This window comes from Notothenia rossii, assembly GCF_949606895.1.
Source record: "Notothenia rossii genome assembly, chromosome: 1".
In the NCBI taxonomy this organism is placed as follows: domain Eukaryota; kingdom Metazoa; phylum Chordata; class Actinopteri; order Perciformes; family Nototheniidae; genus Notothenia; species Notothenia rossii.
In genome coordinates, this window is record NC_136912.1 from 60,369,498 (window position 1) to 60,396,668 (window position 27,171).

The 27,171-nt window shown below is 43.9% G+C and overlaps 1 protein-coding gene across 2 annotated transcripts in view; it reads left to right on the top strand.

Annotated features, from left to right (window-relative positions):
* Positions 1-26,132, top strand: part of LOC307042559 (uncharacterized protein) — a 159,003-nt gene extending 132,871 nt beyond the window's left edge. Inside the window, exons 4-6 of one of the 2 annotated variants that reach the window (XR_013809157.1) lie at positions 23,865-23,970; positions 24,959-25,127; positions 25,325-26,132. Coding sequence is in view for 1 of the 2 variants with exons in the window: in XM_079686519.1 (XP_079542645.1) it covers positions 23,865-23,960 (96 nt within the window). In the remaining variant the exon portion in view is untranslated. Of the gene's footprint in view, positions 1-23,864; positions 23,971-24,958; positions 25,132-25,324 lie in introns of those variants that run through there. The other variant, XM_079686519.1, reaches the window with a different exon arrangement.
* Positions 26,133-27,171: the final 1,039 nt, after the last annotated feature.

Genomic DNA, 27,171 nt, shown 5'->3' on the forward strand with positions numbered 1-27,171 from the left:
AGCACCGGCACGAGGCCGGGCCGGCGGAGGTCCTCCGATGGCGGGTCGCGCTTGCCATTCGATCTGTGACATCCATAAAAAAGGGGTGAAAATGAAAACATTTATCCGAAAATAGTGCCTCATAATGCTGGTAGAGTCCCCTGCCAACTCCCCTTGCATTCCTCCAGACTCAGAAAAAGTCTAAGTTAACTTTTTGGAGAACCATAGAAAATGGTTGAAAATGAAAAAATGTATCCCAAAATAGTGCCTCATAATGCGGGTAGAGTCCCCTGCCAACTCTCCTTGCATTCCTCCAGACTCAGAAAAAGTCTAAGTTAACTTTTTGGACATCCATAGAAAATGGGTGAAAATGAAAAAATGTATCCGAAAATAGTGCCTCATAATGCGGGTAGAGTCCCCTGACAACTCCCCTTGCATTCCTCCAGACTCAGAAAAAGTCTAAGTTAACTTTTTGGAGAACCATAAAAAAGGGCTATAAGTGTTAAAATGTATCCGAAAATAGTGCCTCATAAGGCAGGTAGAGTCCCATCAAACTCCCCTTGCATTCCTCCAGAGGTCATTTAAAAAACTTAAAGTTTGTTAAGAACCATGCTGGGGGGTCTCCGAGGCAACAAATGTATCCGAGCCAAAGTGCACAGAGAGTGGATGAATTCCTCCATGATGTTACACAGCCGTTTTTTTTCTGAGTCCTCTCAAAAACTGGGTTTCCGATTTCGTGCGGACAGTAGTCTGAAAATGATGAATGAATTTTTTTGACAGAGAAGGGGAGGCTCAGATTCCCCTCTCCGTTGTAAGTTGCAACGGGAGGGTGGAAAAGTCTCCGGGGCTTCGGCCCGAAGCGCCGAAGGGTTGAGCTTTTTGGAGCCCCTTCTCCGTTGGCACTCTTATTTTAAGATATAATTGACCGTTTTCTTTCATTTTATTTTCTTTCCACGGGTGGGGGCAGGTCGCCTATGAGCTCCCAAATTCGGCCTGGGACCTCCAGGATTTGTGGGATAAGCTCCATAAACTGACAAAGTCATCCAGAAATGTCACTTTTATAGCCCAAAGATATATAATACAAATAAATTAAAATAGTAAAAGGTACAATTGTACTCTGCATTACCCGGAATTTGATTTATATAGCCCCATAAAAGTGTTTAAAAATCATTTTCGTGTGGAAAAAGTGTTAAAACGCCTGATTAAAGCATATGCAGGACCCCAGTGAGGTCCAGACTATGTGCATTGTGTTAAGGAACCATATGGATGATAGCATCCATCATTTAAATGCAAAGACAACGATTAAAAATCATTTTAAGGGGGGAAACGGTGGATCTGTCCGTTTCGTTAACAAACTGATAGGCAAATGGACGTAAATCCGTCCGTTTCGTTAACAAACTGATAGGCAAATGGACAAGCAGGTAAAAACGGCCGAGTTGCTGCTCCAGACTATGTGCATTGTGTTAAGGAACCATGTGGATGATAGCATCCATCATTTAAATGCAAGTACAACGATTAAAAATAATTTTTAGGGGGAAAACGGTGGATCTGTCCGTTTCGTTAACAAACTGATAGGCAAATGGACGAGCCTGATTAAAGCTTGTGCAGGACCCCAGTGAGAGCTCCAGACTATGTGCATTGTGTTAGGGAACCCTATGGATGGTGTACATGAGTGTATACATGTTTTAAATAGTAGGATACTTCCAGGGCGCATCACCACATTTTACAAGCCAGGGAAGGTGCATGGATCCTGGGTAAACATTGATTAAGTGTTTTTAAATGTTTGGAACAGTGTCTTGTCACTTTCAAAACTCTCCTGTCATTAAACGGAGAAATTGGGTCGATGTTGTATTCAATTTGGCCTGGCGACTCCACCACGATCCCTGACCTGTCCCATTTGTGGGGGCTCGGGCCTTGCTGGTTCTGGAGGAATATCCTTTCGCCGAGTGCCAATGGGACTCGGTGGTACGGGACATAAGGGTCCGAAGGGCGTCCTCCTTCGCCGCCCATGCCTCGCGCCATAGCAGGCGGATATGCGGGTTCAAGAACTTCTCGAGGCAGTTCACGAAGGAGAGCGAGCCACGAAGGGGGCGGCTGAAGATGATCTGTGCTGGCGAGAGGTCGCAGTCGGGGTCAGGCGTGTTACGCAACTGCAGCATAGCGCGCAGGAAGCGGTCCTGATCAAGGCTGCCCGACGGGCCGGTGTTGGACATCAGGAGGCGCTTAGCAGTCTTAACCGCAACTTCCGCCCTCTATTCGACTGCGGAAAGCTAACGGAAGAAACACAGTGTCTGACGTGCCATAAGCGGAGGAAGTCCTCAGTGTGGCTCGCCTTGAATTCCGGGCCACCGTCGCTCGAGAGCTCCTCCGGTACGCCGAAGGTGGCGAAGAACGACCGGAGGTGTTGGACCAGGCCAGCTGAGCCCGCCAGGGCAGTACCCGCCGTAGAGCACAGGACCTCTACCCAGCCCGAGAGCCGATCTCCGACAACTAGGTAGTGGCGGCCCCCGTAGTCGAAGAACTCAGCAAAAACCGCCTCGAATGGCGTGGACGGGGGTGAGGACGGCCGGGGGGGTGTAGCCGCCTGTGACGGGGCATTGCGGTTGAAGTCTGCACACCCGTCCCTGGTGGCCTGAATGTCCCCGGACATCCCGGGCCAGTAAACTATGGCTCGGGCATGCTGCCCCATAGCTGAGGTCCCCTGGTGAGCGGCATGGAGATGCCGAAGGATTCTCCCACGGAGGGACGGGGGGACCACGACGCGGTCCCGATAGAGCAGGACGCCGTCCTGTGCGTAGACGGACTCACAGACCGATGACAGACTCGCCAGGGCAGGGTCGTTAACGTCAATCCCACCCTCCTGCTCGATGAGTTGGAGGAGGTGGCCGAGGCATCCATTAGCCGCTGTCTCCCGTGCGAGGAGGGGCCAAGAGACGGCTCCGAGCTCCCGTGCGTCGTCGCGGATGGAGGCCATGAGTGCTGACTCCACGGCGTCAGGCCCGCTCGGCAGCCCCAATGAGAGGCCGTTCGCTGAGCCCGAGGGGGAAGGATGCCTCGATGTGGCATCAGCGGCATAGTTGCTCTTGCCAGGCAGATGCACGATGTCGAAGCGCCATGGGAGGGTGCCCTGCTTGAGTCTAAACAGACGCGAGTTTGTGATCTCATCCAGCGTACGGTCGCCAAAGATCTTCACCAACGGCTTATGGTCGGTGACCATGACGAGGTTGTCGGATCCCTGCGTGAAGTACCGCGTCTGTTCCAGACCCCAGGCCACAGCTAGGGCCTCTCCCTCCACGGCCGCATAGCGCTGCTCCGCAGGGGACAGGCAACGCGAACACGCGAGGGTGATCCTCCACCCTCCTGGACAGCAGTCCGGTATGCCCGAGGCACAGTGACAATGTTGCTAGAGCAGGAAGTAGCCAATGCCACGCATGGACCAGTCAGGGCGGAGGCAGGTACGCTTCCGCATGTCTTAGATCTCCACGCCCTCGCGGATGGCCTCCATTATGGCTTGCTTGGACGTCTGGAAGGCCTCCTCCAGAACGGGGGACCATAGGAACACACAGCGTGGGCTGAGGAACGGCTTAAATGGAGCTATCGTGTTGCGCAACTGGGCGTAGTTAGCCACCTGGTTGACAAGGCCGAACCAACTCCTGATGTCCGTCGTGGAGCCTGGGGTGGGGAAATCGCGGATGGCGTCCAAGTATTTTGGGAGCGGTTCGATGGTAGATTCCGACACCCTGAAGCCAGCGAAGTTGACGCACCTCTCCGCGAACTGAAGCTTGTCCGGATTCAACACGATGCCCGACCGGCCGACACGCGTCAGGAAGTCGATGGTCCTCCACCAGTGTTGCTCCAGGTCGGTGTCATAGTGGATGGTGTCATCCACACAACGTTCCTTGCGTTCATAGTCCAAGAGGACGGCGTCGAACCGACGGTTGTAGCCATCCCATGACGACAGGAAACCCTGTGGTGCCCTGGTGTAGCGCCAACGGCCGAAGGGTGTGATGAAGGTAGTGAGGTGGCGATCCGACTCACGCAGGGGGACACTGTGGTAGCCGTTCCAGGCGTCCGTGACGGTCTTCAAGGTGCCATTCGGGACGCGGCGTGCAAGGTGGAACGGGGACTCAGTGGCGAAGGTCTCGCATCTGCAGAACTTGTTGAGGGGGGAGAGGTTCACGGTCCTGCGGGGGGAACCGTCGTGCTTCCGAGTGACTACCATACGATGGCACCACGCTACCGGCTGGCACGCGTTCAATGACCCCAAGGGCTTCGTCCCGCAGGAGGTCATCGTGGACCCTCCGCTGCCAGTGTAAAGGCATTGTATCCGCGGTGTGGCATGCCTTAGGCGTAGCGTGCATCTCGATAGGTGGCCCCTCCATGCATGGTAGTGCCCGATGGGGGCAAGTATTGAATGTCGACGAGGCATATCTCTCGAGTAGCCAACCTTTCATCCGGTTATTGTTCTCTGGCGTACAAGGGAACGGCAGTGCTGCGGGGCGCGCCGGGGGGGACCGTGCGCTGAGGACATGAGCACTGGGCGTCCCGGGGGTCACCTGGCCCCACGCAGCCGCCGTTGGTTGACCTCGTCTCATTGACGGACAGGGGCTGGACTGGCGTGTCAGCCGTGTCAGGGCTACGCCTGTCCTTGGGCCCCCCTGCAACGTCGTCCGACGGGAAGTTCACGGGCAAGAGGCCGAGGTTGAGCAGCGACTCGTAGGAGAGGTACATGGCCCGGACTGAGCTGCTCACATATACCATGGAACGGCAGGATGTAAAACGCCCCCCGCTGCAGTTCGTCGAGAGCCTAGCGAAGAACACTCCCTCGATGGCTATAGGGGAGCGGTTGGCGGCCGACAGGCTGAGGCTGACGGGTCGCAGGTCGTCCCGCGCGAAACCGCAGGCCAGGAACTCCTCCAGAGACCAAAGGTCCGACTGCGCGCCAGTGTCCGCGATGGCGGATATTCGAGCTCCATCGGCCGAGCCCCGGTTGCTGATGCCATCCCTCAGCCCGACTGGCATGTCCATCGAGATGGTGATTAATGCTCTGAGGTGGTCTCTCAGCCTGGCTCGCCTCCATTCGCCCTTGGAGAAGATGTGGTGCTCGAGTCTGATAGGTGCAGGCCTGTTGACACAGCCGTGTGACGTAGGGGCGCGGCGTCGGCGATGGCTCCCGCGACGTCGGCCAGGGCATCCTCCAGCTTGCACCGACGAGACCTGGGAGACCAGCTCCGACCCCATGGCGCCCTGTTGACTGTCGGATGACGGCTGTTGTCGCCTCTGTCGTCGGCGGGCCCTGTAGCAGCCGATGCACACCTGGTGAGGCTTAGGATTCCACCCGCGAGGCCCCTCCGTGAAGACGTTAAAGACGCTCTTACATTCCGGGCACAAGGCACGTTTAGCCCCGTCCGCAGGGCTCGGGGCGGGGCTCGTCTGTGGAGTCGTCTTCAGGCGCCGGAATGACGACATGGCTGATAAGGAGGACGACGGGAGAGCGTTACGGGCCATCTCTTTGTTCTCGACGAGTGCAATTACGTTGTTAACTGGCTTGACCAGGACGTCAGGTGTCCCCAGCGTCTCGCGGCGTATGTCCGAGTCATAGATGCCATTGAGCAGAACATCACGGATAATGTGGTCGGTATAGTCAACGTCCTTACCACACTCGCATACCGCATTATATGCGCATGTCTCTGCTTTACCCCGCACTCTGGCAGCGAATGCGCGGAATGTCTCATCGCGTTCCTGGCGTAACTGAAGTAGCTCGGTGCGCAGGACGCATGTAGCGACTGGGATGACAGCTAGGGACCGCATGACGGTGATTAGGTCTGGCAAGGGTCCGGAAGCGGCGTCGGGGACGGCTTTCAACAGTCTGTCTCCAAGTACAGGCCCAGCGCACTGAAACAGCTGGAAGGGGGCCTGGGCATCCCCTATGCCTGAGCCGGCTCGGAATATGTTCCAACGGCGGATGAACACGTTCCATTCCTCTATCGACAGGCCCACATCAACTTTGGGCCGATCGAGTCTCGGGCCGTGAGGGGCCGGGGCTGGGGCCTGGGCTGGCGCGGCCATGACAGGCGCTGCGTGCTGGTGGCTAAATCCATGAATCGTCAATAGAGCAATGACGAGTGCTTCAGACAAGTCATCGGATTCAAACTCGCAGTCGGGGACAGGGCATCCAACAACGACCATGGTGTCGTCATGAAGAAACACACTCCTCAATGTCAGTTTCGGTAATTTATTGACAAGGATGACGACAGCCTGAAACAGAGTAATGCAGCAAGATAAGCTGACAAAGTATTACCTCCATGCATGTCATCAACACAAATATATACCACGACACAGAGTATAGTTGTATAATAGTATAATATATATATAGCATAATATATAGTATAATATAATAGTGGAAACAGTCTTACATGAATGAGTGGACGAACGTCTCAACTGGAGGCGGAGTGAATGAACAATGTTTGAACTGAAATGGCCGCTCGGCACTAGCGGGTCAGAGCACGGCATAACCGGGCAGCGACAGCAGTGACGCTGCCCTCGAGTGGCCGGCGATAAACTCTTCAGGTAAGCTAACCGTTTATTTTCTTCAAACTTCAATTATAACACGGTGTGTTGTCAGGACAATACTAGCTTATGTTTGTGATTTATTGCATTTTGCAGTCATAGTTATAACATCTACTGACAGGGAGTTCATTTAAATAGTCTGATAACGTTATTGAAGTATCATGCTAAAAGCTGAACTCTTTATTTTCGTTCAATTCATACTGTTGTGAAGCAGGGGGTTTGAAGCTACATCTGAGTAGGTTCAAATTTAACGGGCAGTCGAGTTAGCGTGCTAAAAATAATTACCTGCTGTTTTTGCAGGTTAACGGTTATGGCTCAGTGCGCGGCCAAGTTTGTCTCAAGTCTGCCTGCCACGGACCACGGAGTTGTGTGCACATGAGCGGAGGATCACATCTGTAGCACTGGTAAGCTAACCGTTATTTTCTTCAAACTTCAATTATAACACGGTGTGTTGTCAGGACAATACTAACTTCTGTTTGTGATTGAGTGCATTTTGCAGTCATACAGATGTAGCACTGAATTTCGGACTCCAGTTTACAGCTTCCTGCCTACGGCCTGCCAAAGACCAGTATAGAGGAATGTTAAGCCCTCCCACTATTTTCCACGAGGGATTTTCAATTTCAGGTTTTAACATGGAGATGGCGCTTCATTCACAAATACAGAAAGACAAGTTTCATGGACTTTCAGTTGTGTTTTGAAGAGCATTTGAACACATCAATATTTTAGATCAACTAACGTATATCTAATCTTGTAATTTAATAATATATAGTCTTTATATATTAAATAATCATAATTATAATGTAAATGTTTACATTACACTTCTTTATTTGTTATGCTCATACTTTAACCTTTACAATCATTTGCTTTAATATGCAGTATATTTTTGTGTTTGCTTCCTCCTGCTCCGTTTCGGACACATACTGTATGATTTATTATGATTATTAATATGAAGATATTATTAAGATAAGATAAGATGTTACTTTATTGATTGAACATTTTAGTTTAGAATGTGCTGTCCCACGGTAATTCAGAAGGCTCACAGGTCACATTCCGACCATTATTTAAAACAATAGGTGCTTTCGCACTGTCTACAGTTTGATTTGTATAGAGGGAGCTCTGTCAGTTTTCGAATTACCCATTTGCCCTATTTTTCAGAGCACATCCTGCTACTAAATATGTCACACGCACGCTCTGTTTACTGGCGCAGCAGCGCGGATGCGATCAATTGCTATAAAAACACTCTTCTACTAATACAGACGGTGTCACTATGCCGGCGGATGTGGCCGTTGTTGAAGCCTTTTCAGGCTCCGCATCGGCAGCCTCTCCCTCGGTGTGGAGCTGTCAAACTCGACCCTAATGCCGCTTACAGCCGGCCAACTAAAAGTTGTTTTCCGTTCACGTTGTCATTTTTAGACTCCTTCGCTTCTTTGCTTGTGAATCCAAAAGCTATGACGCTTGGCTGTTTTCGTTTTGCCATATTTTTTTATTACACAGCCAGAGTTAAAAAAATATCAATACGGACATTTCAAATACCGCGCCGGCATCACCGCCATAACCATAGCAACACCCAGACATATTCACAAATATAAAACAAATATTCAGAAACTGTAATGAACAATAACTATTATTTATTTCAAGAACTGTTATTTACAGAAACTCAACATTTCTAATCTGTGTGACACAAATATGCACGATTGTTTTGGGCTCCCCATATTTATCTCAAAGTCAGCCATCAAGGGAGCTCCCTCACTCTTCGGGGGAGCCAAGCTCCCCCTAGCTCCCCCCCATTTCAATCAGTGTCTGTGGCTGAATGGCCAGCGATTAGGTGCGGCGCATTTATCATAGGTGATCAGAGCTAACTGCCTGCCGTCAGATTTCATTTAAAAAACAGATCTGATTTTAAGACTATTTCTGCGCTCATAAAGAATGATAAGAATAAGAATAATGCGTATTGAACTGGTTTCATTAATTAGTGAGTTTATTTAACACTAGAACCACCAATCGGGTCAATTTGTGTGATGTGTGTTGTGTGTGTGCAATGTAACTTTTTTTCAATAAAATATTAAAGTCTCCCAGTCCGTGACTTTTCCTGAAAGTGTGTTATGTAGCACCCTATGTTGTTAAAAATTGCATTCTAATAGCGGGATTTGACGGGTTTAGGTAGGCCTATACAAAAACCTCTGGCGGTTCTAGTGTTAAGGTAATTAGGTACAGTAGAAGCCCTTTTTTATCAGTAACGAATTTAGCAGTTGAACATAAAAGTCAACTAACTGAGGGTCACTTGCAATGACAGTGTTGTGTCTAACTGTAAGCTTGTCACTCAGAGTAACCTACCGTTAATTTAGCTGCTGGAGAAGAAAGATCAAGGTGGGAGGGGGGGAGAGAGCTGTGGTTGATGGGCCATTAGTTGTGTAAATACACAGCTGAGAGCTGCCGTTTCATTCAGACTGTTTAAAAAACTGTAACAACGGACTATTTTTCTTTGCGGATGCATGTCAATTTAAATCAATACAACTATTTTTTAAATCAATAAAAACATTTTCTAAATCCATAAAAGCATTTCAATTAATATTGGGAGTCATGTCGTTACTTTGTTGAGAATGTGGCCGTGTAATAAGCGGGATAATTTGCAGCGACTTGTTCCTTATGGGGAAAATAACACCCGTCATGTGTGTGTAGAGGTGTGTGTGGTTAAAAAACTTTCATGAAGTGAAGGAATTTCCTTATATAAAACAGCTGTGGGCAGCAGTGAGTGTCACGGACATGAATTCATAGATCAAGGCAGACTGGTTCACACACTCTCCTGTCCTGCCAGGCGACACGCCCGTTCTAAGCCGTGTCCCTCACTCCTCACATCCCAAGCATCCCCACAAGTGTATTATGTTGTTACATCGTTTCAGATGTTATATTTCAGTTGTGCTCTGTCTATGTTCAGTGATGCAAACTTGTCACCTTTCGGCGAAATTCGCCGTTTTGAATCCAAAATAAGTCGTTTGTGTGATTCATGTAGATCTGCAATACAAATATTTTTGGGGTATGGGGGGGGCTGGGACCCGGAGTAATCTGCGGCCGTGAGCTGTTATGTGCCATCATGACACGCATCGTGTTCTTTTTTTATATATTATAATGAAGTACGAGCTGTGTGCTCGAGTCTTCCTGCCTGTCGGCTCTGCTCATGGATGTATAATAAGGCTCTGCTGCTCCGAGATGATGGTCTAGCTTCAGCAGCTACATTACCTACGGGTGCGTTCGTTAATATTAACTGTGCGTCCGGAGTCACTGTGGCACAGACTGTCCCGCTGGTGAACAGCTGTTAGAACGGGCTGTTCAGGTGTTCAGAGCAGAGCTCCCTGTCGGAGCGGCAGAGCGTGATGTGAACTGAAAAGTTTTTCTGTGGCAATATTATTTAAGGAATCGTTGAGCTAGCTAGCTAGCATACATTGTCACTATCTGCTAACGTTAGCTTTAGCCTTCTATTTCTAATAGTTTTTTTCATAGGCTATAAACAGAGGTGGTATAAGTATATATATATTGTACTTGAGTAAAAGTAGAAGTACTCAGATATTGTACTTGAGTAAAAGTAGAAGTACTCAGGTCTTGTACTTGAGTAAAAGTAGAAGTACTCAAATCTTGTACTTGAGTAAAAGTAGAAGCACTCAGGTCTTGTACTTGAGTAAAAGTAGAAGCACACAGATCTTGTACTTGAGTAAAAGTAGAAGTACTCAGGTCTTGTACTTGAGTAAAAGTAGAAGTACTCAGATCTTGTACTTGAGTAAAAGTAATAGTCCCAGAGTGTAGGAATACTCTGTTACAGTAAAAGTCCTGCATTCAAAAGGTTCCTCAAGTAAAAGTAGAAAAGTATTATCATCAAAATATAGTGAAAGTAGCGACAGTAAAAGTAGTCATTGTGCAGATTGGTCCATTTCAGAATAATAGATATGATGTGTTTTATAATGATTGATCATGAAAGTGTTCTCAAAGCTGGTAAAGGTGCAGCTAGTTTGAATGACTTTGTATACTGCAGGGTAGCTTGTGGATTTACTCCAGGTGGAACTAAAGTCTGATTTAACACTTGATTATATTTCACTTAATTAATCCAGATCTGTGAAGTAACTAAAGGTATTAAATACATGTAGTGGAGTCAAAGTAGACCATGTACCTCTGAAATGTAGTGGAGTAGAAGAACAAAGTAGCAAAACATTGAAATACTTAAATAAAGTACAAGTATCTCAAAATTGTGCCCAAGTATAGTACTTGTTGAGTTTATGAACTTAGTTACTTTACACCATGTGGCTATAAAGATAAAAAGACTTAAGCCTTGCACAGAGGCATGAAATTACATTTTCAAAATGCTCAACAGTGCTGCCAAAATTATAAACTGACTGCTACACAATTTAAAATAAATGCTTTTATATATTTCTATTAGATGTGACTCTTTGGCTTTTCTGTTATTATTAACACTGCTGCTTTAGTTGTTCTGACTGCTAAAATCCTCTGTCATTCCGTGGGGTGGGGGAGCCGGGGGCTCGGATCCTTGTCACCTTTTTCATACCTGATGAGTTTGCATCCCTTTATGTTAAAACGCCTCAGTCACCTTAATTCATGTAATAAAAACATCTCAGGTCAGTAACACTCAAAGCTAAATGTGCAATACCATGTTCAGCTATGTTACTATTTATAATGTTATTGTTGTTACATCAGAAGATGTACATATTGAAATGATTTCTTAACTTACAGTAGGCTATTTTTTACAATGTGTGTTGGAAGGATTTATTAAATTACAATGAATATTGTCATTGTTGAAGGCTTTTAGAGAAGGGTGAACTATAAGCCTGAATTACATAACATTTTATACCTAAAAACATAAAAGCCACAATAAATAAATCACAATTATTCTAGTTATTTTTTACCTCCCGTATTGCTTTCAACCCACCAGCTTTCATGGTGTTGTTACGTCACTAACTGTAAGCTTGTCACATACAGTCTATGGTCACTCAGAGTAACCTACTGTTAATTTAGCTGCTGGAGAAGAAAGATCAGGGGGGGGAGGGGGGGAGAGAGCTGTGGTTGATGGGCCATTAGTTGTGTAAATCAGAGTCCTGCATCGGGTCGGGTACCCGACGGGTGACCCGCCAAAAAGGTGATTCGCGGGTGGTATTTTTTCAAACACTTTTTTCCGGGTTCGGTTCTGGGTAAAACAAAGATGATGCGGGTCGGGTTGCGGGTGTTGCATAATAAACATATTTTAAAAATAATAATTTAGTTTAATGTTTAAATCCTCAGACCTCTCCCCCGCGGGACCGTGCATAATCATAACGTCTGCAGCGCATCAATCTGCTTCTGAGCGCGCCACATTCTGAATGGCTGAGGTGAAGCTCTCTAGCGGAGAATACAGCATTTTCCAACACTTCCTCAAGAGCAAAATCCAACGTCTGGGAGGCTTTCGGTGTCCTCCTAGATGGAGAGAATAACCAACATCCCACGCTTTTTGAGAGAAATATGCAACTGCGTGTGTTAATAATTGCACGTTTTCACTGCTCATATATATATGCGGGTTCGGGTCGGGTTGCGGATCCTGTGCCGACGGGTCGGGTTGGGTTGCGGAACTAATTGGTAATATGTGCGGGTAGCGGGGCGGGTTCGGTATTGCACGTCGCGGGGGCGGGAGCGGGTCTTGAAAATCAGACCCGTGCAGGACTCTGGTGTAAATACACAGCTGAGAGCTGCCGTTTCATTCAGACAGTTTAAAAAACGGTAACAACGGACTATTTTTCTTAGCGGATGCATGTCAATTTAAATCAATACATACAACTATTTTTTAAATCAATAAAAACATTTTCTAAATCCATAAAAGCATTTCAATTAATATTGGGAGTCATGTCGTTACTTTGTTGAGAATGTGGCCATGTAATAAGCGGGATAATTTGCAGCGACTTGTTCCTTATGGGGAAAATAACACCCTTCATCCAGATGAGGATCCCTCCGCTACACTTTGGGATCCTTATCGACCGACGAAGCTCCATTAAAATATACATATCTTTGGTGAATTACTGAGTTTAGGCACGTTAATAACGTTTTAATGAAGTTGAATACAGTATATTCATATGTGTCAGTGATTTCATGTCAATTCGGCGAACATACAGGACTGTCTCAGAAAATTAGAATATTGTGATAAAGTTCTTTATTTTCTGTAATGCAATTAAAAAAAACAAAAATGTCATACATTCTGGATTCATTACAAATCAACTGAAATATTGCAAGCCTTTTATTATTTTAATATTGCTGATTATGGCATACAGCTTAAGAAAACTCAAATATCCTATCTCTAAATATTAGAATATCATGAAAAAGTATACTAGTAGGTTGTTCAACGAATCACTTGAATCGTCTAATTAACTCGAAACACCTGCAAGGGTTTCCTGAGCCTTGAAAAACACTCAGCTTGGTTCAGTAAACTAAATCACAAGTATGGGGAAGACTGCTGATCTGACTGCTGTCCAGAGGACCGTCATTGACACCCTCCATCAGGAGGGTAAGACACAAAAAGAAATTTCTCAAAGAGCAAGCTGTTCACAGAGTGCAGTTTCAAAGCACATCCACAAAAAGTCTGTTGGAAGGGGGAAATGTGGCAGGAAACGCTGCACAACCAAGAGAGATGACCGCAGCCTTAACAGCATTGTGAAGAAGAGTCGCTTCCAGAATTTGGGGGAGCTTCAAAGACAGTGGACTGAAGCTGGAGTCCAGGTATCAAAAGTCACTGTTCACAGACGTGTCCGGGAAATGGGCTACAATAGCCGTATTCCCATGGTCAAGCCACTTCTGAACTCAAGACAACGGAAGAGGCATCTGACTTGGGCTAAGGAAAAGAAGCACTGGACAGTTGCACAGTGGTCCAAAGTCCTCTTTTCAGACGAAAGCAAGTTTTGTATTTCATTTGGAAGTCAAGGCGCCAGAGTCTGGAGAAAGGCTGGAGAGGAGCAAAATCCAAGTTGCTTGAAATCCAGTGTGAAGTTCCCACAGTCAGCGATGGTTTGGGGAGCCATGTCAGCTGCTGGTGTTGGTCCACTGTGTTTCATCAAGCCCAGAGTAAATGCAGCTGTGTACCAAGAGATTTTAGAGCACTACATGCTTCCGTCTGCTGAAAAGCTCTATGGAGATGAGGAATTCATTTTCCAGCATGATCTGGCACCTGCCCACAGTGCCAAAACCACCAGTAACTGGTGTACTGACCATGGCATTACTGTCCTCGATTGGCCTGCAAATTCCCCTGACCTGAACCCCATAGAAAATATGTGGGGTATTGTGAAGAAGAAGCTGAAAGACACCAGACCCAACAATGCTAATGAGCTAAAGGCCGCTATTGAAGCATCCTGGGCATCCATAACACCTCAGCAATGCCACAGGCTGATTGCCTCCATGCCACGCCGTATTGATGCAGTAATCCGTGCAAAAGGATTCCCAACCAAGTACTGAGTGCATTAATGGACATTTTCAAATGTTTGATTGTGTTTTGCTGTTATAAATCTTTTTTTTTTTACTTGGTCTGAGGAACTATTCTAATTTTTTGAGATAGGATTTTTGAGTTTTCTTAAGCTGTATGCCATAATCAGCAATATTAAAATAATAAAAGGCTTGCAATATTTCAGTTGATTTGTAATGAATCCAGAATGTATGACATTTTTGTTTTTTTAATTGCATTACAGAAAATAAAGAACTTTATCACAATATTCTAATTTTCTGAGACAGTCCTGTAAATGATCGTGGTGAAGATGATGATTAAATTAGGATTAAAAATCGAGAGCCGGGCTGCATTTCCTCCCGTTCGTTTTTTTCTAATAACAAAATTATTTTGTTAAATAACAACATGGTGATGTTTTGTAAATGATTACATGTCTCTTATTTAGCACAGTAGTATGATATCCGTGACATATGGATCTTAACAAAGTTCCGCTGTACATCCAGCATACTGTATCTCACTTTATTTCACATGAGCTCCAGTGTGGAACCCCACTGCACCCCCTGGTGGATCAATGATCCATTGCAGCTGGCTTCATTATAATTACATTTATCTATCACGGGGGCGGTCTCAAGTCAAACTGGAGGTTTTCCCTTGAGCGAGGGCAGATCACGTACCAATCACGGCCCTCGCGTTTCAAACTGTCTGAAATGAATCGCTACATCTGTAGTTATAACGTCTACTGAGCGGGGGGTTTGAAGCTACATCTGAGCGGGTTCAAACTTAACGGGCAGTCGTGTTAACGTGCTAAAAATGATTACCTGCCGTTTTTGCAGCAAAACGCTACAGCCTTTGAAGGGTTATGTGCTGCATTGTAGAGTGCATAGGAACGAACCTCAGTGTTTTTTCAAATGTGTTGGCACGAACTGCAAGCGAACATTTTGTACTTAAAAAGCTTTTAAAGCTCACTTTTATCGGATTCACAATGTGCCTGCAGCCACTGCTAGAGCCATTGTTACAGATTTGAAATGTGCAATTTTGTTATGTGCGCGCCAATTTCAAACAGTGAAAGAACTTATGTCCCACTTAAAAGATCAGATAGTGGAGGGACGACCTGTGTTATGTCCAGTAACTGGTTGTACAAATAATTTCACTCTGAAATCGTCATTTACTGCTCATATGTCCAGAAAACACAGAGCATGTTCTGTTGATAGCATAAGTGACATGTACAGGGAAGCCATTTCTCCGTGTTCTGCACATGAAGATGCTTCCCAGAGCCCAAATGATGCAACAACAAATGAAAGCACTGATTTTCCACAGCATTTCAATGAGACCTATCTTAGGAATGTATGCTTATTCTACTTAAAATTGCAAGGGCAGCTCCTTCTTCCAGCTTCAACAATACAGACCATTGTCGAAGAGATGCAAAATGTGCATGAGTTGGGACAGGATTACATTTTAAGTAAATTACGTTCACTTTTAAAAAATGACATGTCTCTAACTGATGATGCTATTGCTAAAATCTGTGATTGTGTGAAGGTTTCTGATCTGTTCTCAGTCTGTCACCAGGGACAACTGAGAACAACATATTCAAGAGCTCAGACATTCAAAAAGATGTTCAAATACATAGAGCCTAAAAAAGTAACATTAGGAAATGATGAAAATATGACACAAAGGTTTGCTTACTACATACATGTGAAACAAACAGTAAGTGGCTTATTAGAATCAGAATTTTGGAAGAATTCAATGTCACAGCAGTCATGTGAAACAGACTCAGATGTTTTTGGTGACATAAGTGATGGACACAACTTTAAGTCCAACCAGTTCTTCATTGAAAATCCAGGATGCCGGAAGCTAATTCTGTACCAGGATGCTTTTGAAATTGTCAACCCCCTTGGCTCTGCTAGGAAAAAACACAAAGTTGTTGCAGTCTATCTTTCTGTGGCAAATCTACCTGCTCATGTGCGCTCTAATACTGATCACATGTCCCTGGTTTTATTGTGTGGGGAGAATGACCTAAAACAATTACACACCTTAGCACCTCCAAATTATTTGGATTTGCTAAGGTGTTCTTAGAGATGTTAGTGGATTTAAAAGATTTTGAGGAAAATTGAATAGTTACAACAGGTGGAGACTGCGGGTGATAACTTGGGTTCACACGGTATTGGTGGGTTCACTGAAAACTTTAGTCGTTCTAAGTACTTTTGCAGGTACTGTGAAATCACACAAAGTGAGTTTAAGAGTAATGGTCCAAATGTATGTGGACCACAGCGCACACCCGAAGGTTACGATTCTGCTGTTGCTGATCTAGAAGTTGAAGACAGTCCACACATCAAAGGCATAAAGGCAAACTCTGTCTTCAATGCTCTGACATCTTTTCATGTTTGCAAGCCAGGTCTCCCACCTTGTTTAGGCCATGACATATTTGAGGGTGTCTTATCCTACGATGTTGCACTGTACTTAAAGTATTTTATTAAGAAAAATAAATGGTTTACCTATTCACTTTTGAACCGGCGCATAAAACAGTTCAAGTACAAAGGATCTGATGCTCTCACTAAGCCCTGTGCTGTCAACTCTGACGTATTCAAGCTCTCAGGTCAAGCCATTCAGAACTGGAATTTGTTAAGATTGCTGCCTATATTAATTGGTGACAAAGTGCAAAATCCAGAAGATGATGTGTGGCAGTTGACTCTCCAGCTTAAAGATATTGTTGATCTGATTTGTGCACAAAAGATTTCGTTGTCACAGGTAGCCTATCTTGACATTACAATCCAAGAATATTTGGAAACAAGGAAGTGTTTCTTTCCTGAGAGTCCACTAAAACCAAAGCACCATTTCATGAGACACTATCCGGCACTCATCTTGAAATTTGGCCCCTTGATTAGAGTATGGACAATGCATTTTGAAAGTAAACACAGCTACTTCAAGAGATGTGCCAGGCATTTGAAAAACTTTAAAAACATCTGCCTAACTTTATCCGAAAGACATCAGATGTTTCAGGCATATCTTTCAGCTGGGCCAGGATGCAGTCAACTTCTGCAAGTCAAAGACAGTTGTACTTTTTACTCCAGTCTTTACAGTGATTCAATCAAACATGCAGTGAGAGAGTTTGGCTGTTCAGAAAACAATACTAGTGTTTCCACAGACATACAGTATAAAGGTACATCATATAAAAAAGGGCTTTTCCTTGTGTCCAAAAATGACGAGTCCATGGAGTTCGGAGAACTGCTCATTATTTTAATTCAAAATGATTCAGCTGTGTATTTTGTGATGGATATACATAAAGCTAACTATTATTCTGAATACCACCTGTACTCTGTGACAAAACAGAATGCAAGGTTGCAATGTGTTAACATTAACGACTTGGTAGATTTGTATCCATTACCATCATACATGGTTAACGGGCACCAAGTCATCCCGCTGAAACACAGTGTGTTGTCAAAATAAACACGATATTGGCTACTGTGGTGTTAAAACCATTCTAACAATGCACATGAATGCTTAGGGAAAATAATAAAATACTATTTGAAAAATATTAAAGTGACAGCAGTTTTTGTTCTGCAATATACAGAAATAAAAAGTATACATCCTCAATCACACCCTATACTCAAATTAGAGGTTCCTCTTATCTGTATATAATGTATGAATAGTATTACTTGACTAAATGTCTAATTATCTTTGTCTTTCATTTGTAATTTTGAAAACCGAAAAGTGTCATTCTTCCATGATTCCAGAGATGACAGACATGGAGCAAACATTTATACGCAATGCCATCACTGAGGTCTTGCCTGACCTTCCAGAGATGACAAGAAGTTGTAAAAAAGATAGTGGCAAAGTATCCTACGTCTCTTCAAGACATAATAGAGGGAGACGTGATCGGGCCAGGGTATCACTCTCTGGTCAAGCAATTGCAAAATAGGATAGAGAATGTGAAGCGATCCACGACCCCAAAAATAAGAAAACGAAAGAATCGCACAGATGAGTCAGACACAGGTGAAATCCCTCCAGAACAGAGAGCAGCAATCCAGGACACTCATGGATGCATTAAATGGGATTTAAAATTCCTGCCCCTTGGCGAGACCGAAGAGAGCCAGCAGGAGAAAAAGGAAAAACTGAGGGTGATGTCTAAGCAAACTGATGCAAATCCAGAGGAGGTCAAACTTCTAATGAAGTCAACGTTCTACACGCAGCGTAAACAAGTCAACCAGGTGAAAAATATAAAATCCCTCCTACAAGAGTGGCCGTTTTGGTTCGACGACCTTGGCATGGCAGTCCACTTCAAGGAACTCACAGGAAGCGAGCTTCAAGAAACTTTCACACAGAATTTGGATCTGAAGGGGAAACGACTCCTGAACTACATGAATACTGTTGCTGCGTACAAGAGCAAAAGTTTGGAGGAAGTACAGATGGACCAAGTTCAGTTGACTCCCACCATTGTTGTGTGTGGTAAGTAAAAACGTTCACTCTACTTCTTTCTCTCTTTTCTGTCTAATTTGAGTAGGGCTGCCCCCCGATTAGACGACCAAAGGTTAGTCGGCCAAAGAGTCTTTGGTCGGTCAAGATTGAATTGGTGGTTGGTCGCCGAAAAAAAAAAAAAATTTGAGAAAAAAAAAGAAACACGGAAACAGGAGGTGACAGTCAGTCACTTGTTTTCACGTCAGATAAGCTGATAGTTTTAACCATGTCAGGCGTAAAATCAAGAGCTTGGGAGCATTTCGAAAAAGTAACAGACAACCCGAAGAAAGTGATATGCAAACTTTGCAAGCAAATATTCTCCTATCATTCATCAACTACAAACATGACTTATCACCTGAAACATGTAAGTACCGTTCAAGCCATTAAAAGATGGACGCTCTGCGGCTCTAGCCTTAATAAAAAGCCTGTTTGATAAAATATATTGTCATATTATGGGCTATTATGCTTAGTGTAAACTTAAATTAATGTGCATTTCTCTCAATAGGCTCATCCACTATACGTTGATAGGGCCACCGCATCTACCTCAACTTCATCTTTGCAGCCGCCATTGAAACTCTCACAGACAACACTCGTTTTTAAGCCCCTTCTTTCCGAGAAAAGGAAGAGAGACATCACCGACAAAATTGCAGATTTTGTGGAACTGGACATGAGACCTGTAAACATTGTCGAGGGGGAAGGGTTCAAACAGATGATGAAATTCATCGAACCGGGTTACACTGTACCCAAACGTGACACCGTAATGCACGCCATTAAAAACAAATATAACACGACCAAACAGGTACTTTTGGAGAAACTTAAAGCCTGCACAGCAGTCAGCTTCACTACTGACACATGGACCTCCAACCAAATGGATGGTTACATGACTGTAACGGCACACTTTATTTCCCAAAAATGGCAATTACATTCATTCGTGTTGGAGACTAAAGTGCTGGAGGTGAGCCACACAGCTGCCAACATAGCAGGACGACTCAGCGAAGTGATGGAGGAGTTTGGGATTCCGCCAGAAAAGAGGGTCGCTGTGGTACACGACAATGCCGCTAATACCTGTATGGTGTTGTGCGCTAAACAGCTATCTCAAAACCGTCCTGGGGTAATGTCCAGGGAATTCGTTGTGCGGGGCACACCTTGTAGTTGTGCATAAACACGGCTGTTAAATTAGATCCCATCTGCCGAGTGATTGCTGCTGCCAGACGCCTTTTTGGACACTTAAAAAAAAGTGCCAAGGCAAGAGCAGCTCTCACTTTGAAACAGAAGCAACATAATGTGGCTGAACACAAACTGATACAAGATGTGTCCACACGATGGAACTCCACTTATTCGATGCTGGAGCGTCTTCTGGAACAGAGATGTCCGGTTACAGCTGTGCTTTCAGAACCCGGGACCACCCACCAGTCTGACCTAGATCTGGATCTCACAACTGCCCAATGGAGAACAGCGTCTCAAAAAATCACAGAGGAAATCGACAAAAGGTGGGAGCTCACAGGGAGTCTGGAGGGCAGCATATATATTCAAGCTGCAGTCTTTGACCCACGGTTCAAGAGCTTGTCATTCCTCGGTGCAGAGAAACGTGACGATGCATACACAATGGTGTCGGATCTGGCTGAGAGTTTATCTCCAGCAGAAGAAGCTACTGCTCAGAGAGAGGACAGCAGCGGCGCAGAGGAAAGTGAGCCCGCACCAAAGAGGCAAAGGGAAAAGCAGCAGGACATATCAATGCTGATGGCCTTTGATGAACATCAACAGACGGAAGAAGAGAAAAATGAAATGAAGACATACTTGGAGGACCAAACCAAGGTTGACAAGGGACCACTGATTTGGTGGAAAATGAATGAGGAACGCTATCCCAAGCTTGCCAGAGCAGCTAAGCGTATCCATTCCATCCCTTCCACATCCACGCCATCGGAGCGCATATTTTCCAAAGCCGGCTTCATTGTGAGCAAGACACGGAGCTCACTTCTCCCGGACAACACAGACAAACTTGTGTTCTTGTCTCATAATATGAGAAGACTAAGATCGGAGGGAAAACCTGAAAGTCAGGTAGTGGCCTAGCCTAATATAACACCATAGTTTTGTAGTTTATAGTTTTCGTTCTTCGTTCGTTCAACTGAAGTGTTTAAGTTAAGTTTTGCAGTATATTTATAATTTTTGTTTGCATTCCGACCTCAGGAAAAAACTGAAAGTTTTATTTTCATGTTGAGAATACTTCTCCGTAGGCCTGTTTACTTTTGCACTGATATTTAAATATTTAAGTTGGCTTGAGCCTATATTTATTTATTCTTTTGTTTATATAATTTATATCTATTTTACATGTTTAAAAGAAACGAAAAATATAGTTTAAATTTAGTTTTTTAACAGAAGACTGTTTTTGTTTGTTTTATACAGTTATTGTGTTGGTTTTAAAAGTTGTGTGATATTGTTATATGGTGTGTTGTGTTGAAATAAATTAACAAAATGTTAAGACAGTCTCCTTGTGGATTTTTCCAACACATTCAGAATCATAATTGAATTACTTGCCGGTTGCGCGAAAAAGGCGGTTTGTCTCTGCGTGCGCTTTCATTCGCGCCACTGGTCGATCAGTGGTCGACCAGTGGCCTTACCTGACGACCAGTGGTCGACCAGGAAAATCTTTGGTCGGGGGCAGCTCTAAATTTTAGACGCTTATGTTGCACAATGTTTTTTGTTACTGTAAGCTCGCAAAGGGCTAGTTTGGATCAGTGCTTGAATTGGGCCGGTACTCACCGGTACGCAGAACCAGCACTTCTGATTTTTACCCTTGTGGTACCGGCACTTCTTACCGGTACTCAGTAAAATGCTGGTACTCAGCCGCCGGCAGCCGGCGGCACGTCATGACGCATGTCAACAAATATGCCGGCGATATCTCATGACGCATCTCATGACGCATCTCATGACGCATCTCATGACGCATCTCTGACGCGCCGCCGCGATAGACTAGAACAGAAAATACATCACATAACGACGACGTTAGGATTTCAAAAATGTTAGCGTGGCTTAATAGTGCGAAAAGACAGCGGTTGTCGCCGGACAAGGACCCGACTGCAAATACAGAAAATGCTGTGTCTGTGTCTGAAATTGTGCCTTCTCTCGTCGACCCTCCTGCTCCAAGTTCAGTAGCACTAGCTCCAACAGAGCCTTCTCTCCCGCTAACGTTAGCTGCTGCTGGCGCAACTACCACCAACAACACCGGGCAAAGCGATGCACCTGACTGCTGGACAAGGGACCATGTGGACTATTTTTGCAAGACCAATGAATGGCTCATTGTTAAAGACAAAAAGCTGGGATGTCGGATATGTAAAGAGGTGAAATATTTGGGAAAACACACTGGACAAGGACCGAAACTCTCGATTGAATGGGGTGAGTGTGCAGTGTCTCATTTTGTTAGTGAGAAGTGCAAACAACAAGCTAGCCTGAGAAAAAAAATCAAAGAACACAAAGAATCACAAGCCCATGTAAAATCTGCTGACATACTTCAGTCTGCTTCACGTGAAGCAATTCAAAAGCAAGTGCAGTCTATGCATAGATCAGAATACGAGACCACTATCAGAGTTTTTCGAACGGCATATAAAATTGGAAAGCATAGCCGGCCATTCACGGACATGCCAATTGATTTGAACTTGCAGAAACTGAACGGGCTGAACATGGGCAGGGTTTTGCACTCTAATAAAACCTGCGGTGAAATCATCGACCACATAGCAGATGAGCTGAAGAAAAAAATGGCCAAAGACATTATAGAAAACAAAAGAAAACTCTGTGTTTTGGTCGATGAATCTACCACTGTTAGTGGTAAAACTGTGCTTGTTGTGTGTCTACGCTCAGTATTAGCTGATGCTGAGCCCGAAACGTTTTTTTGGGAGCTGATCGAGTTGGATGGAACAACTGCTGATGACATCACAAAGGCTTTAATGGAGTGTCTTGGAAGACATTTTAACGAGGACTTTTTAGGTCAGTGTTTAGTTTCTTTTGCATGTGATGGGGCTTCAGTAATGCTAGGGAAGAGAACAGGCGTTGCTACCCAGTTGTAACTTGTGTCGTAAATTCCCAAGCCTGTTTGTGTGGCACTGCTCAAATCATCGACTAGAGCTGGCAGTTGGGGATGTGGTCAAGGAGGTCTCAGGGGTCAATCCTTTTAAAATATTTTTTGATAAACTCTACTCATTGTTTCATGCCTCCCCCAAAAATCAGAGGCAGTTAGCGCAGTGTGCGCAAGCAGTCGGACAGCGTCTCCTGGTGATCGGGCGTGTTTTGTCCATCCGCTGGGTAGCTTCAAGTGAAAGGAGCGTCAGAGCAGTCTGGGAAAACTACAGAGTGCTTCATGATCACTTTTCAAATGCTGCAAACGACACGAGCAGGGATTCCAGAGACGGAGCAAAGTACAAGGGCCTTGATGATGTGCTCACATCTGCACCGTTTGTCAGCAATCTGGGACTGATGTATGATGCGCTCACAGAGCTCAGCGACCTCTCTCGGCAACTGCAAAAAAGAGAGATGACACTGCCTACAGCAGATAGGCTCCTAACTCAAGAAATACGAGTTTTTGAATCCATAGTCTCCATGCCTGGCCCACATATGACTACAGTTCATAGAGCTCTAGCTGAGAAATCTTTCAAGGGTGTTGCCCTGCGTGAGAATGGCAGGCTTGTACAGATTCATGCAGGTCAGTTTTTCCGCAGTATGGTAGAGAATCTGAGACACAGAATGACTTCCACAACCTCCTCTCATGTTAGCACAAGAGAAAGCCCATTACATGGCCGGGAGGCCCGGGACAATCAGCTAATACATGACATAAAAGTTCTCCATCCTGGTAGTTGGCCTGAAGAGGAGTTAGACATACAGTATGGGGACACAGAGGTGCTACGTTTGTGCGAAGTGCTGAAAGTGGACTGAAGAGAGACTGTTCAGGGCTTTTGTGAATACAAGGAAATCAGGGCATCCCGTACGCCTGCTGCCATGGAGCCTCGACTAAAAGCAGTCCGAACCATCGCTGTCTCCACTAGTGAGTGTGAGCGGGCATTCAGCAGCATGAATGATATCCTTACTGCAAAAAGGAATGCTCTCTCTGTCAGCCGACTGTCCAGTCTGGTTTTTATCAAATGCAATGGACCACCGCTAGGACAGTTCAATCCAGAAAAGTATGTGAGGTCGTGGCTGGCAAAGGGAAGGAGAAGTGCTGATGAAAGAGCCTGTCCAGCTCCAGCCCCTGATACTGCTGTCCCCAAGGCCTTCTGGAGCCTTTTTTAACAATGTGAGTATGAAACAATACATAATAATATTGAAATAGTAGATATAATGAACACATACAGTATATAATGTCTCTCTCTCTCTCTCTCTCTCTCTCTCTCTCTCTCTCTCTCTCTCTCTCTCTCAGGTCTCCATACAAAGTGCTACGTCTACATCCCATAGACCACCGTCTGGATTCCCCTGTGTCCTCCCTGGCAGCTCCATTGATTCCCTCTCTCCTTAGCTGAAAGATGGTGAGTGTACTCAGGGACGAGGAGTCATTTCACCAGCCGCCAGTAGGAGTCAGGCTTTAGTTTATTTTATATCCATAAAGAAAAAGTTAATCTGCTTACAGTTCTGTTTCATATGGATGTTGAGAGGTATCCATATATCTATTCATTTTGCTCTCAAAATGCACCAGATTGATGCATCTAACTTCAATATTTAAAAAAGTGTTGTTCTAAAATGTTATAAAAATAGCACTTCTTTTTTTTGCACCCTGAGTCATTTTGTTTAAGTACAGTGAGCCTTTTTAAAATATACAGTAAAGAGACAAACCCACCAGCATTATAGGATATACTAGGATTTTGAGCCAAATACTTGTTTTTGGGCTGTATAAATAAATTGACTTGAAACAGTTGCTGATTTAGAGTACTGGCACCTTTTTTATTCCAATTCAAGCACTGATTTGGATGCTTATGGATACTTATCCATAGTCAGTGTATTGCTTACATGTCTTTGGAGGAACAGGCAGGAGTACGGGTACGTATGTAAAGCTGTGGATGGGTGCAGCAGCAAAACGTATTTTAGCCACCTAAAAATTAAGTTTATGTGTACGCTATATTTATGATATTGTCACAAATATACCCTGCTGCTTCAGTCCCTATCAGAAACAGACTGTATAGCTCTATGACAGCAAGGTAGAGCTTTGAAAATATTCTTTAATATAGCATACACTAAGAGTAATATTGTTTTAGTTTTTTTGGTGGCTTAACTATGTCCACAGCAGTGCATTGCTTAGCTGTCTGCTGGTTCTCTGCTCTCTAAAAGCAAGTCAAGTTGACATTACATGTATCTCCCCTTAACCTGCAAATACACATACATACATTTTTGTATTGATGGTGAGCAATTTAACATACCTTAAAATGTAATAACATGTGTGCTAAAATTGTTTTGTGAAATGTTTCAGGAAGACAAGTCTTGTTTTAATTTAGTTTGAATTGTGTTTTTCTTCTTTTTTAGGACGATCATGCTATTCTTCAAGGCGATTCATGCTGAGTGTGGATCGAAACATAGTACAGGAAAACATCCCCTCCTTGGTTTCTGCCCTGTCCATGATGTTTGGGAGCTATTATTGCTTCAACATCGCCTACCCGTCAGAGCTGGCATCCACCCTGGAGTTTGTCCAGAGGTATGTGTTTTTTGGGATTGGCTTTATCCGACAATTTATTTTATTAAATTGCAACAAATCGAAAGCAGCTGCTTCAGTGAATTGGGGGTTAAATTACCATTTTGGCTTCAAAATAATAAGATTGATGTGAAGTTTTTTGTTGTTAGGCAAGCTAATTTATTATTAATTCTGTTGTTTGTTTTTATTTTTATTTTAAGGTGTTTTTTCTCCATCAACCCAAAGAAGGGCACCAAAGTGGAGAAGACATGCGCATCCCGTCTTCAGGTGAACCCGAGAGTCTTCACCTTGATACAGGAACTTTCGGACCATGAGTGGCGTGATGTCTGAATATGGACAGTAAGATCAATGGCATGTGGCGATGTGCCCAAGTTACAGTTTGTTTGATTGTTTAAATCGTAGTTAAAATTTGAAGTGCCTTTTTTTTATGTTCTTTTAACTCATTTAAAAAAATGCAATATGTAACTCTCAAAATGTCAAACTATTCTTTTAAGGTCATTGTAGCCACTCTTGCGGTTTGCTGTTACAAAGTGAAGTTGCTTAAACAATCTTTGGTTGGCTTATGTGGATGTAAAAGCTCAGGACATTACTGTTGAGTGAACATTTTTTGACGTGTTTTGTTTTCCACTTGGGTTTTTGCTTCTGAAGTGAAGGGTCTCTGCTGACCCTACCTCTTCACCTATCTCACTTAGACACACACTCAAATGTGTTTTGCAACTGTAGCTTCATCACGTACACACTTCCTTTAGCAATGAACATGTATTCAACTAAGACAATCCCTTATTTTGGCTAAATTACAGCTCAGTCTGTGGCTGTGACAGTCGAGTATAGGTGCCCACTATAAGGGATGAGACATATAAGGTACTAAAATATTTAAAAACATTATTTCCCATAAATCATTTGATGTGATGTAAGTAACCTCTTAACTTTGTTCAGCTTGAATTTCCTGGACAATGTGAGCTGTTTGTATGTTTTCTGTTTGTATGTTTGTTTGTATGTATGTTGAGAAATGACGGATGTTTTGGACCACTGCTATTATATATATAATAAATTCTTGGAAAGGCAAGTTCTTGTTGGAATTTGTTCAACTTTTAATACAGTGGCTCTTGAGGTTTATCTAGCTTTGCATTTTTAATTTTAAGTGCTTAATCTGTGTACCCTGGATTACATTCTTCACATTTCTGGTAATAGTCAAACATATATATATATATACGAAGGCAGTGTAGTTTAAATTACATCTTTCAATCTGACTAATGTATAGGGAAAACATATTTTTTCCACTGAGCAATAATCCTTACAGGCGGTTTTATACTATATATTTGAGATTGATATTCATAGAACAGTTTTTTCTGCCTTTTAATTGTAATAAATACGTTTTACAGAACATTTAAATTGCAGTATTTAGATGTTGCTTTCACCGTAAAATACTGCATTACACTGATGTTTTTACAGTTAGACAGTGTTATTTGTTTGGTATGTTTCTGTAAAATTGAATGGGATTCAATGTACAATATACAACAACTGCATGTAAATCTTACTGAAATAATCAGTTTAATAGCAACGTGATCATGCTAATTCAGCAGAAAAGGGCTGTTGAAATTACAGATTTAAGATGTAAATTACAACAGTTTTAAACTGTACAATATACACGTTGTTCTGTAAAGTTGTTTACAGTTTACCGTATTTTTTACATTATTATTCTGGCAACAAAGCTGCCAGGTTTTTACCGTAAAAACAACGTTTTTTTTTTTTACAGTGTAACTAAACAAAATTGTAAACAAAATTAACATTGCTTTTTATTTAAATTAAATAAATAATATTTGACATCAAAAGAAACAATAATGTGACAACAGAACTGTAAACAGAATAGCTGAAACTTTAACAAAATAAATAACTCAGTTAACTCTAATCATTAACCCATGTTTGTATAATTGTGTTAACTCTGTGTCAGTGTCGGCGTCATGGGTGGGCATTCGCGGGCCATGCCCCCCCAAATGAGTCACTGTGCCCCCCCTGCCAGGCCAGGCAAGCCCTGCCACTTTGCCGT